General features: G+C 41.2%; 1 protein-coding gene across 43 annotated transcripts in view; it reads right to left on the reverse strand.

Annotated features, from left to right (window-relative positions):
• The window catches only part of LOC117751967 (receptor-type tyrosine-protein phosphatase delta), a 209,584-nt gene that overhangs the window by 37,572 nt on the left and 158,922 nt on the right, over positions 1 to 13,090 (reverse strand). For 26 of the 43 annotated variants that reach the window (XM_034569071.1, XM_034569076.1, XM_034569067.1 and 23 more), the window contains 9 exons: positions 11,597 to 11,785; positions 10,396 to 10,404; positions 9,635 to 9,652; positions 7,520 to 7,630; positions 6,285 to 6,296; positions 3,138 to 3,407; positions 1,421 to 2,002; positions 818 to 963; positions 145 to 289 (listed from right to left, as the gene is read on the reverse strand). In XM_034569071.1, the coding sequence (XP_034424962.1) occupies positions 145 to 289; positions 818 to 963; positions 1,421 to 2,002; positions 3,138 to 3,407; positions 6,285 to 6,296; positions 7,520 to 7,630; positions 9,635 to 9,652; positions 10,396 to 10,404; positions 11,597 to 11,785 (1,482 nt within the window). The remainder of the gene's footprint in view (positions 1 to 144; positions 290 to 817; positions 964 to 1,420; positions 2,003 to 3,137; positions 3,408 to 6,284; positions 6,297 to 7,519; positions 7,631 to 9,634; positions 9,653 to 10,395; positions 10,405 to 11,596; positions 11,786 to 13,090) is intronic. The other 17 variants (XM_034569081.1, XM_034569066.1, XM_034569075.1 and 14 more) reach the window with 3 other exon arrangements.

Consider the following 13,090-nt stretch of genomic DNA (forward strand, 5'->3'; position numbering starts at 1 on the left):
CCCTTTTTCGAGTTCGAGACTTTGTTTGTGTTTTTGGGGAGGGCGGTGGGGTCTGCAGCACATATAAAATTGAGTGGAATGCATTTGAAAATGGGTTCCTTCCCAAACAGTGGGATGTGGGGTGAGATAAGGAAAGAGACCTACGTGTCTGTGGAGTTTCTGCCGAGATCTCGTTGGTGTAAGCTCCAACCCCATGTTTACTACGGGCAGCCAAGCGGAAAGTATAAGTAGTGAAGGGCTTCAAGTCCTTCAGCAGGTATGTTGTTGTCGGCTCAAAACTGATACGTTTCTGTGGGGGGAGAAAATGTGTAGTCAGTTTTCCAGAAAAGCAGGGAGCTAAAAAGAATAAAATGCTCTTTCAGATATATAAAAGAAATTGACCGTGTAAAGGATATTATTAAATTGTCTGAGATGAGATGTAAATCCACATCACCACAATTAATAAAGCTTTATTTTTGAAAAGTTACACGTTTAAGTACTTTTAGTTATAGTGTTTGAAAAAGTCAGAAAGTACATATATAAGACTTTTACCCCTATATATTACAAATCCCTCACAAAAACACCTATAATAGATTTATATTAAGGCATTATTTCATTTCACGTTTTACTTTGGTGTATTAAAAACAAAAAAAAATGATATTCAATATACTGTTAATGTTTTATTGCCATAAATGAAACTACTTATATTACAAATTCTGAAATTGTTGAGTATAGAGCAACTTATTTGGCAAGAGAAAGATAATACTCGTTTCTGTGTAATTCAGACTTTTGAAAGACTAACGTGTTGTCAAAGCCGTAAAACTCGGACATTTCTCACCTCCTCTTTGTCGTCCCTCTTCCTGTACATGAGTTCATATCCCGTGATTTGATTTTCCTGTCCGGTCTGTGCCGGGGCGACCCACGACAGCAAAATGCTCGTCTCCGACTTGGCTTCTCCCCTTAAGTCGGTCGGTTGGGAGGGAACTGGAATAAGAGCGGAGAGATAAATTCGCACACTTTGTGGCGATAGGTTTATTGCCAGAAGAGCCAGGTTTTCATTTCAGAAGATGCAGTCGGTTCAGCCTCATTAGCACCACGCTGGCACACAGTTACTTCACGCTGAAAACCATATCTGACTTTTTCACAAGAAGTAAACAAGAGGACCTTTTGAGTTTCTCGTCCTTAGTTAACTATTCTCATAAAAGAAAACATTCTCCCTCTTGAGTCAGCCGGGGTTGAAGTGTTTGTTGACAGCCTGAAGATGTTTGTGTGTGGTAGCTCTGGTTAGCAATCGTAACCCACTAATGAGGATTCTAAAAAATGCCTTTGACACTCCAAGTTTGATTGTGGGGGGAGAACATTTTTGAGACTTTGAATTTTCTCACTTTGTTTATTTTTTTTTGGTATTCTTGTCTTCTACAATTCAACCAAATATACTCACCTCCTGTCTTAGCGATGATTTGAAGGTCTGCAGAAAGGGGCCCGTCGCCAACTGAGGTGTAGGCCAGCACCTTGATGTAGTAGGTCTTATTTGGGATGAGGCCCTGGATGGTGACAAAGTTAGACCCCCGGACAATCTGCTTCTCCCAGAGGTTGACATGCTGGCTGGAGTCCATGGTGTAGTAGACTCTGTAGCCCATGATCTGCCCATTGGCCTCCTCCGGCTCGTCCCAGTGAATAACAGCTGTGGTGGTGCTCAGCATGTGGCCTCTGACCTGCCTCGGTGCCGTGCTGGGTGCCTGCTCAGCTGTTTTGGCCTCGATGCTCTCGCTGGGTGGCCCCCGCCCGATGTTGTTCACGGCCACCACGCGGAACTCGTAGTCCGAGTACGGGCTGAGGCCCCCCACGCTGTACCGAGTGGTGGCCACGCCGTCGATCTCCTTGTACGTGTCCTCCGAGTACTTGGACTTGTGCTGGATGATGTAGTAGGACACCGGCTCCGGATTGCCGGAGTCCCAAGTCAGCGTTATGCTGGTGGCTGTGCGCTCCGTCACCACAGGGATGCCAGGAGCCTTGGGCAACGCTGCGATGATAATTATTACATAAATATTAATAAAAATGCAAATTATTCCGCAAACATTAGAAAGTTTTACCTCTGTAGAGTAATTTATGTCACAGTCCACAGAGACCTTTCTTTTAATTTGTTGATGGTTGAATAATATTGATTGCATTCATTTACCAGCCCACTGCACTTGATCCTGATGATATACCGTATATCTGGAGTCATAAGAGACTCGTATATTCTGTGTGTTGTATTAGGTGGATAGTATTGTTAGAAATACATAAAAAAAAAAAGAAAGAAAAATAGTTTAAAAAAGAAACAAATATGTGAGATTAAAAACTTGCATTTCCCCCCCATGTTCAGCAGCTAGTAATGCTGTTGTCTTTAATCTCAGATTTTCCCCATGTTTATCACTTTAATAATTTAACAGGTAAATTTATTGCTTTAATCCCCCGCGCCGTGGCACATGGCAAAAGATATCAGGGCAATAAATTGTCTTTATATGCTGTCTGAGGTATGCTTCTGGGGGAGCTTGCTGCCAGACTGTTATATTGTGACTAATATCTCTGTGTTATGTCTCGGATAAACAAAACTGAGTGTGTGTGTGTGGGTGTGGGTGTGTGTGTCCACATGAACACGGTGACGGCAGTGCGGGATATCTTTGTGGTATGCTGCAGTGTAGATATGATTACACTCCGATAAGTAGCATGCCTACAGAAGACACCAAACAATACTCTATGTTTCAGCCCCCCCCACCCCCTGTTATGCCCCCTTCTCCCCCATCTCCCGCGAAACAGAAATCGGGCGCTTTCTGGCTCTGCAGCTTTCCAGCTGTGCGATAAGCACTTCACTATATTCTTAATCTGGCATCTAATGCACTGAGGCTGGTGCCAGGGCTTGTCTGAGGCATCAAGGAATCCTCTGCCGATGACTTATCGCGGCAGTGAGAAGTAAATAACTTTCTTTTAAGCGCTGCCAGTAGTCCCTGCTTGGATAGTTTACCCTGACACATACCAGCTGCAAACCGAAGTATATATTTTTAACTACATGCAACATTTACATAGTGTGAAGTCCTTCCCATGGCTCGTGTATCTATTATATAAGCACGAGATGTCAGGTTTGAATTATAGATGAGCAGAATAAGAAGCGGCCCTACCCTTGACTGTTATCTGTGCCACAGCCTCTATCACCCCCAGGGTCGACATGGCCACACACGTGTAGTTGGCCGACTGCCGCACGTCTGTGAGCTCCAAGACGTTCCGTCCGATCGGCATGTCGTCCTCTGGCGTGAGGTCTTCAGCACCCAGCATCCACTTGACGTAAGGCATGGGGGAGCCCACTGCGACGCACGTGATGTTGACGCTGCCGCCCGGCATGATCTCATTGTCTGTGGGTGGAATGGAGAACCGTGGTGGCACCCGGCGCACTGGAAAAACAAATACAGACATAGGATGAGAAACAAGCAGGAAGTGGAACGACCGGAGACCTATTTATAGAGAACTGTAAGAAAAACATTGGTCATTTAACATTTATGATAAGAATACGAACAGAATGTTAAAGGTTTAATCGTAGCATAGATCATTTGTGTGTCTAGATAAAATACGATCGTTTGATGAAGGTTAAGAAAACACAATTGAACAGATTTGATCCAAGACTCGGAGATGTCAATGGCGAATGGATCAAAACGTAAACACGAGCTCCATGCACAAAATACTGTGTCACCATCGGTACAGATGTGCAGGACTCCACAGAGTGCTGGAGAGCCGGACAGCACTTCCACAGTTGTATGCAGAGGAACAACTCTCTCGGGCTGTGAACTTCCAGCTGATGTGAAGTAATGTGCCGCGTCACATTCTCACATCACACAGACATGGATGACATTATTGAGAAGCCGTACACGCAATAAAAGGGGGCGGGGGTTCTCTGCTGATTCGGCTCAGTGAGAAGTAGAAAGTAGGGCTGTCACATGTTATGCAATCAAATTTAGATTTATAACAGTCATTTAAGATAACAATTTGTATTTATTTACTATGCGGTTATGCATATGCTGATAGAAAGGTAAACCTTCGAAAGTGGCTTTAGACCTGAAGATCTAGTTGAGGTTAAGTTTTACTCACTGACGCTGGTGAATTCAATTATGAATGAAAAGTCTCCAGCTTATCTGAAGAGGAACAATTATTCTGGAAGCATTAACGTGCCTCGCCACGCTACATTTGGGATTGTACAAATCGACCCATGCCTGTGAATAAATCAAAAATCCAGAGCATTAACTGTGGCTAATTCAAATTATTATTATTATTACAACAGGACTGGATGATTTCAGTTCAAGATAAAGTGCTGAGAGAGGTCTTTTCAGGTAAGAGTTGTGAAATGAACGTTTACAGAGGAACATATGTCAAGAATTTCCAGGAACGGCGTGTGTCTTTTACAAAATAAGAGAGGGCGCTGCGATCATCTGCAGCAAAAATCACTGATAAAAGCTTTTCCGTACTCAAAACTGCTCCTGGAGCAATTGCTGTAGAAATGTGCGACACTTCTTTTTCATTGCAGAGTCTTAGTTTAACAAAAACTTTTCTTAAATTACTTGTTTTGTGTTCGAAAGTGTTGCTTTTATCACTGGAGTCGAAATGCATATCACGTGACAGCTCTAGTGGATTCACATTCGAAATAAACGTTCTCAACAACAAAGAGTAAAAGTCAAAAAAGTTTAACTTAAAAGTAAAATATCCATTATGCACATGGATGACCTTTAATAGGAGAGCAACAGTCCATCATGCAACAGTATGTGACTTCGTGAGATATGTATGGGAGCCGGGGGGGGGGGGGGGGGGGGGGCTGCAGGGTTCAAAAGAAACAGTAATAGTGTCAAAAGGAAGATGTGGTGTTGCACAGTTTAAATGGAGTCTTAATGTTACAGTGCTGTGAATGTGGCAAAGCACAAGCTAAAGGTGAGGAGAACAGAAAACTTTGGACAAAGGGTAAAAGGACTGAAAGGAAAAACTATAAAAGTGAACATATTAATTTTTCTCAGGTTTTACAGATTAGGTTTTATAAATGTGAATATTTGAACACAAACGAGGACTTACATTGAAATTAAAGTCAGTGTTACTGCTCATGCTTATTGAAGTAGATTGAAGTAATTTTTTTTTATTAACCCTTGAGGATAATGTAACTTTTTTAAATTCTGAGTCCTTAGTATTTACAGCCCTATAATTGACCCTGCTTTGTAAACGGCCCTGTGACTCTCAACCAGTCGGTTATTTGCTGTGTCTGACTGCGTCATAGGCCCATGGTTACTGTTGCCTACCGCCAACTCACAAAGCCCATTCTGTGGAGCAGACTGCTGCTCTCCAGAGAGGAAATCTGGGGGAACTGCTTGCATTATTAAATACAACGTTTCTCTCACTCAATATTTAATTAATAACCAATTGGATCACGCTCCCCACAGACATAATATTATCCCGCTCATTTGAATATCATTACATTTGTCAAGTCTCGTGGATAACGCACTAAATACATAATTCTTTCATGACTTCCTTGCACGGAAAGATCCCCCGTCAGAGGAAGTGTATAATCTCTGAGGGCAAGGTTGTTTTTACAGCTTGGTGCTTGACTTTAGTGCCAATTACAACAAAGGGCGGATTTTGCTTGAACATACTTTATCTGCGAGAAACTTCAACTAGAGAGAGAAAGAGCTAATTTGAGGGTCGTAATCCTCCAATGGCTACACGGAGAGAAAAGATGCAGTTATATGGAGCGAGCTGCGGCTATTAGTCGCAGGAGCCAATAGACAATCAAGTATATTGTTCTGGCCGATGTTGTTTTTTCCACGTTACTTTTATTTTATTTCTTGAAAAGGAAATATCTTCTCACTCACGTTTTATGTGTTTTTTATTTTTTATCCAAATGACCTGTTTTTGTTGGTCAGAAATCATTTGAGAAAAAAAGGGCAGGAGCACTGACAGGGTAAAGGGTTCCTGGGAGGGGGGGCAACTGGCTCAAGCATTCACAGGTGATCATGCAAATGTCCCCCCCGCCCCATTGATGCAAACATGCACCACCTGTTGGACAGTGAGGCATTCGGACATGGACCTTCAGAGGGACATGGACATTGAATGTGCGACATTGACAGAAATGAAATCGGTGGAGACAACAAATGGCGAAAAAGATACATAAAGGCCACAGCAATGCGTCGGTGTTTGAATTTGAACGTCTGCAGGAGTTTGACATTTCTTGTTGTGTGGAAAACAAGTGAACTCGTTTTTTTTTGTGTGTTGTGTTCAAAGAGTAAAAACACACCAACCTTCTCGCAGCTCTGAGGGATGTAGGGAAATTGATGCAGAACAAAATGAAATAAGGGGAAGGAGAAAAAACAAGGGAAACACAGAGAGTAAAAAGGCCATGTTGTAGGTCTTCAGATGCTACGTACACAATTCGAAGGACCTTATTTCTCCTAACGTGCTGGGAGCCCCGTGTGTTTCCGTGGCACCCAGGTTACAAAGTATAATAAGCAGTTATATTTACTTTACACATATTCTGCCCAAGCCGTGTGGTTAGCTTATTGTGATAATTAAAATTAATGGTTGTTTTTTTTTAACTTTTACTTTTGGTTACATTACGTATGGTATTATTTGGGAACTGAATGTTAATTATTGACTATAAAAACTAACCACAGGACTGAAAAGCATAGTCAAATTTATAATAGAATCAATATAGCAAATTTCGATATGCTGTTCAGAATTATAGAGAATTAAGACAATACTGGAACAGTTAAAAAAAAAAAAAAAGAAGCCTGGATTGATGTATTTGAGTCAAAGTGAGCATCAAAAACAACAGTTGCACCAACGCACCAGATATTTTTACATTAAAAGAATAAAAGACCTGTGAAAAAAGATTAGAGAATCGAAAGCTACTGCTGCTGCCTGAACGTTATTCAGTTTGCTAAAAAACATTCAGCTTCGACAGTGTAGGACTTAAAAACTGCCGGTTCTTACAAGCTAAATTTACCTGTAAGTAGAATCATTAAATATAATTTATGATAGTTATTGATAACAGTTATAATTCTAGATTTATTCACTTTATTTTAATGTCAATAAGAAAATTAGCGAGATTAAATGTGCCCTTCCAATGTTGATCAATGTGCGAGGAGAAAAGGGGCCAGAGAGGATCTGTTCACTGCTTGGGAAAGAGCTGGGGCTGATGGAGGAGGCCTGTCCACACGTTACTCCGACAGTCGGGTTTGAGAGGCAATTAGTAGATAAACACGGGCAAGCAAGTCTAGTCATTGGTGCTGGACTCGGGGTAATCAACAGGAAGGACCAAAGACACATAACAGAGCAGATTCTGTAGGTTCAAATCAGTGCAGGTAAGTCAAGTGCAAAGTAAAAAACCAAACAAAGCGTACTTACAATGACCTCACAGGCTACGGCCCCTGCTGACTTTTACCGGCTGATTTCAAGATTTCTCATAAACTTTAGAGAGACGGTTAATAAAATGATCGACAGAGACATGCAGGCATCGTTAACACGTGTTTCCTACCTCTGACGTATAGATTTGCCGGCGCAGAGTAGCGGGTTCCATCGTTGTTGGTCGCCACACATTCATACTTTCCCTGGTCCGACTCTTCGCTCTGCTCTATCTGGAGGGCTCCTGGTTGGGGAATAGCAAACGGGGCAGCAGGGTGCGTTTGGTTAAAATGGCGTCGCTCGCATCAAGTTCACAAGCAAAAATCAAAACGAAGACATTGGGCCTCAAGGAGGCCAACATCAGCCACCTTCATTTCTAGTTTGGCTTTGTCCTGTCAAGCTTCAGTAGTCGGGCCGTTTGAGAGAAATCATAATCAAACAATATCCAATGAGATACTACACGTATCCGTTTCTATAAACTCTGCATTTTAACGTTTATCCCACGTCATTATCACAGCCGGATCCACTGGCTGAGGTAAAATGGAGGCTGTGTTATCCGACTATAGACGACGGATAGTTTTGAATGGTTTATCATGCAAGACCCTGCGATTCATATGTTGTTCCCTTTTAACAGGCCTAAAGCAACAACAAGTGAACGGAAAATAAGACGTTGTTAACCAAATCCAAAAGAAAAGGAAAAGACAAAATGCCTACGTTTCATTTGCTCTATTCTACATATATAACTTTGATGGCGTCTTAAGTAAAAAAAGGCTGATTACATTTAAAACTACAGGGTCTAAAAAGACACTCATCCTAGCGCCAATGTCAAAAAAAGCCATAATTTCACTTTTGAAGATTAGGGGCAAGCCCTTCAATATACAACATGTCACTGGACTGGTCAATATGGGGATGAGTGATAACTGCTTCAGGGAAACATGGATCAAACAAAAAAAGGTTTACAGTATAAGAAAGCAGCATAACAAGGGAGGACAATCGAAAGAAAGAAATTTAGGTATGAATTTTAGCATATTCAATCACAGATCAAGTGTAAAATTCACCTAGGAGAACAATTTTGGACTTCATCGCGTGAAGTTACTTTTAAAAAAAAATTGCAGCTCGTACAAAAAATTTAAAAAATGCTGCTTATATATGTGGAAAAATTTAAATTGAAGTATTATGCAAGGCAAGAGCAACATATAACCCTCGGGAACAAAAGTTTGACATGCAAATCTTGGCAAGAAATGTATGTCGGCACAACTTACAACCTTCTGACAACCCTTAGCTGAAAAATAAAATGCAGTTGTATTAGAAGACAAAATTCAAAATATCGGCCTGAGCCGACAAGAATGGAACCAACCACTGCTTTAGCTTGTGAAAGCTACAAAAGACACCCATAAAAATCCACCAATGGGATCAGCAGTGTGGTGTCACATGACCCAGGGAAAAATGGCTTTAAGCATCAACAACTCTCCAACTCCTTTGTCACACGGCAAAAATGAGCCAATCAGGTCCGCGCCAGACTCTACAGTTTGCCTTTCCCAAACCCTGGAGAAAAAAAAGTCAAAAAGTAAAATATTCTCCAAACCCAAGAAAAGTAAGAAAAATAGGTGAAAGAGAAAAAAAGCACCGTAGAAACTTTATCAAAAAAGTGGTTGTTTGGGCTTTTTTGTAGAGGTACAGGAGAGGAAAGCAAATAGAAGAAATGGGAAAAAAATAGTTTGCAAAGATAGGAAGAATTTCTTTGGGAGAAAAAAGCAGAGTAGAGGCAATGTTGTCTTCAGCATGCCTGCGTGATTCCACAGCATCTGTGCATATTTTAGTGCTGAACAAGAACAGCTAAGGGGGGAAAAAATGCTTGGTTGTTTTAGTTGGACAAAAAGAGGGACACATGGTTCGCTATGGCCAAAAATAAAACAAAAATGAACGGAAAAAAATATAGTTTGAAAAAAATAATTGTCATTGGATATGCTTATTTGAGCCAGGGCAAGCATATCGCAACTGAGCTAAACAGGCTCTTGAAAACCAGAATACAAAGGAGTAAATAAAGCATAGACAAAAAAAAGATGGAATACAAATTTAGTCAACCAAAACAGGACAAATAAGGAGGAAGGTCCATATGAACGAAATGGGATTTGGTCTTGGTAAACAGGACAAAAATGGCGGTGATATCAAGTGGAGATGAATGGGTTGACAGCAAGAATGAATTTGTATTATTTTCATTCTGTGAACGTCAGTTCAGCACTCTTACCTCTTATTGGTGTACCACCTGGGTGGATAATATGAATGCAAATAAGATTAGAAAGAAGAAGCATTAGTACGAGTAGATAGAGTCTGGGGGGCTTTGGAAGAAGAATCAAATTAGATTTAACAGGGTACGTAAATAAAGGTACTAGAGGAAAGAGAGAGGAGAGAATCAGAGAGAGAAGAAGAACTTTTCTCTACTGGGCAAAGAAAGACAGGATTCATCATAGAAAAAGCATTGGTCAGAGAGAAGAACTTGTACATTGGTGTACCACGGGGAGGTGGCATTTTTTTTTTTGTGGCAGTGGCTTCTGAAGACCATCTAGTGAAGGGAAAGACTTTTGAGGACTTGGTATATGAGCTTGAAAGCAGACATGTGACATCCCTTCGCTTGACCTGAGCTGATCACCTCCCTACAAAATTCTTGAAATTCCCAAACCTACGGTGCTGGTGTTAAGAAGATTAAGTGAGTGAGTAAGTGGGTGGGTCAGTGAGTCAGCAACAAACATGTGAGGACAGGTCATTAACCCCAGTCAGTCTATGACAGTGCTACGCTGACGTTGTGTAATCCCTGGGTTCAAGGTGAGACTGGAGCTGGCAGTGGTGGGACACTTAAACAACGTGGGGTGAGGGAAGTGTGTGTGCCTCAAAGTAGTAGCCCTGCACTTAACCTATCTGTTAGTAAAATGCATGCCATGCATTTTAATATTTGTTGGAAACATGGAAAATTAGTGGGGGGTGATGTGTGCTTTAGAGCTAAGCACTTACCAAAGGATTCTGTAGATTTAAAAATATAGAGAGAAGAAAGACAGCATAAGAATATGAGTATATCTTTTTTGAGTACGTTTAGTTCACAAGGTTTGTCGTTAATGCTCTACGTGAATCAAAGAATCGCACATTAGAAATACGGGTTAATTCTACACAGTTCTGTTGAAAACAAGTCAGCAAGGGAAGGAAGGTTAACAAGACGGTTTAACAGAGGACAGCTGAGAAATCTGCGATGACAGGTGGTCGAACATACAAGACTTTTACAAAGTAGTCGTGCTAATGTGTTGACGTTAGCTGGCACATAAAGCTGGAAACTAGTTGTTGATTCTTTTTAAATATAATAGAAAAAATAGAAAAAATCTCTGTGTTTTGAAATATTGAAATCAAACTTTCAGGTGAATGGTGTGTATTAAGGTGTGTCACAGGCAGATAAACACAAAGATGGCGTTTAGACACATTAAAGCAGGGGGCTGTAAGTTGAAATAATCGGGGGGGGGGGGGGTAAGGGAAAAGCCTTATGAGGTTTTACGCACTACTGTGGCTGATTAGAAAACAAAAGGTTCTTATATAAAGCAAATATCTATTCAAATGAGTTTTAAGGATCACTCTTTTCAATGGTGAAATTTCATCAAATCCACAAGATCCATAACTTTTTCTGCACGTCTCCTATTTTAAAGTCACGTACACTCCTCTCAGATTTCTGAATGAAGCCAAATGTTGAGTATTAATTGTTAGGAAAAGAAAATAAAAGGCATAAAGAAATGAAGAGAATGGATCCAAAAATAGCTGCACCAATGCAGTGGAAAGAAAAACCAACAGAAAAAAGGGCAAAGGAAGTCATTGTAAAAAGTCACAGCAGTGAGCAATGAGGGCAGAGGTTAGGGCAGAAGCCAGCAAACACAGAGGGGGGGGGGGGGGGGGGGACAGTCCCAACAGCCCATGACAACACTGGAAGACAAAGGGAGACACGCGTACGGACAACACACACTGGGGCGTACACAGAGTAAGAGGACAGTAGAAACAATGCCATTACCTACAAAATCAAAGCCAAATGAGAAGTTAAGTCATGGGAGGAAGAAGAGGATGAGAGAACAGAGGAGATGACAGGGGGGGGGAGCAGGTCAGATAGAGGGACAAACAAGAGAGAGGACTCCCGTTTCTTTTTTTTTTTTTATCACGTTTTCAGCCGAGGGAACCCTACCTGATCTGAGCTGTTTAATGCGTCCGTTGTTGTTGGTGGTGTTGACGGGGAGGAAGTCTTTGAACCAGGAGATGTCAGGGTCGGGGTTGCCGCTGGCGGCACAGAGCATGGTGGCGGTGCGCGTTCGCTCCACCACTTTCAACTGTGGGCCCATGTCTATGGTGGGGAACCCAGGGGGCAGCTGGTCCTCTGGAAAGAGAGGAGAGAGGTTGGAGCAGAGGTAAGACTGAGCGAGAAAGTGTTGGACATAATAACCATAAGACGAGAATATACAAAATAGAGAGGAGGCTAAAGCAAACAGGACATAGATAATTACTTACTATTCATGAATTCATATATTCCAAAACTAGAAGTCAAATTAAAGTGGCTTCAGATAGAATTAAGACCCCTTCACTTTTTTTTGTTCAATAAATTGTAAATGGATAACATTTGCCTTTTAAGCCACATGATGTGAAAATACAGTTTTAGAAATAATTGACATTTTAAAAAAAACTATTGTAATAAGTATTGTAATTCCTTTCTTTAAGTATATAATAATCAAGTAAAAAGTAATTTCCATATTGTAAAGACATCATCATGCAATACTTGACAATGCAACTGTATTGTATGACTTTTTGGTAATATATCCACACAGCAGGGAAGCCGCTCGCTTAAACAATCAAGCTATACGAGTCTCACAAGTGGCTTTAAGAGGAGCTGCTGAAAGCTGTAGCCCTCTGTTTGACATCTTTATGCTCTGCCACTCTAACCGTCTCCGTACTGAGAGCAGTATTGGGATTCGATTCTCCGTGAGAAGACAAATACATATATTCTTGTAAATGTCAAACTCTAACTTTAAGGAAGGATCAGCAGCTTCACAGGCTACATGTGTATTCCGGTGAGGTGGTGCTTTGATGTGCTGTGATGAGAGCAGGTGTCTTGTATAAGCTGTCGCGTCCCCGCCTGTGTCTTAACTCACTGCCTGAACAAGGCCGGGCTTCATCTCGCTGTCGTTTAAGATGGGAAAGAAGATAACTCACTTTGCTCTTTGCTCCAAATAGCCCAGCGATGGACCAAGTGGAGCAACGGTATCCCTGTTGTGTTATCAGAGCAAAGTTGTGGTTTTGTATACCCTCGTACAACTTTTAATCAAATAAGTCCCCACAATCAGGTAGTTACATATTTAAAAACCCTTTTTTCAATGATTATTTTACTATTTTCTGCAACTGACAAGTAATGAAAAGAATCACTAATCTCAGTACTTGAATTATCTGAATGAACAAACAGTCAAATGAATTAAACACCACCACGCGCGGGTGGAAAGTGTCTTATTTAAACCTACAGGTGTCTTTTGTATTTGTTTCAGTTTCTTTCGGACTTTGCGTGGAATTCATTTTAAATACAAGGACGAATCACTCCGTGCGGTAACCTCTCCTTTCATCCAGCTGCTCTGCTTTCAATTGCTTGTCACGATTATTCTCTCATTTTCCTGAAAGGTATCACGGAAGGCGTTAG

The sequence above is a fragment of the Hippoglossus hippoglossus genome, chromosome 18 (assembly GCF_009819705.1).
Source record: "Hippoglossus hippoglossus isolate fHipHip1 chromosome 18, fHipHip1.pri, whole genome shotgun sequence".
NCBI lineage: Eukaryota > Metazoa > Chordata > Actinopteri > Pleuronectiformes > Pleuronectidae > Hippoglossus > Hippoglossus hippoglossus.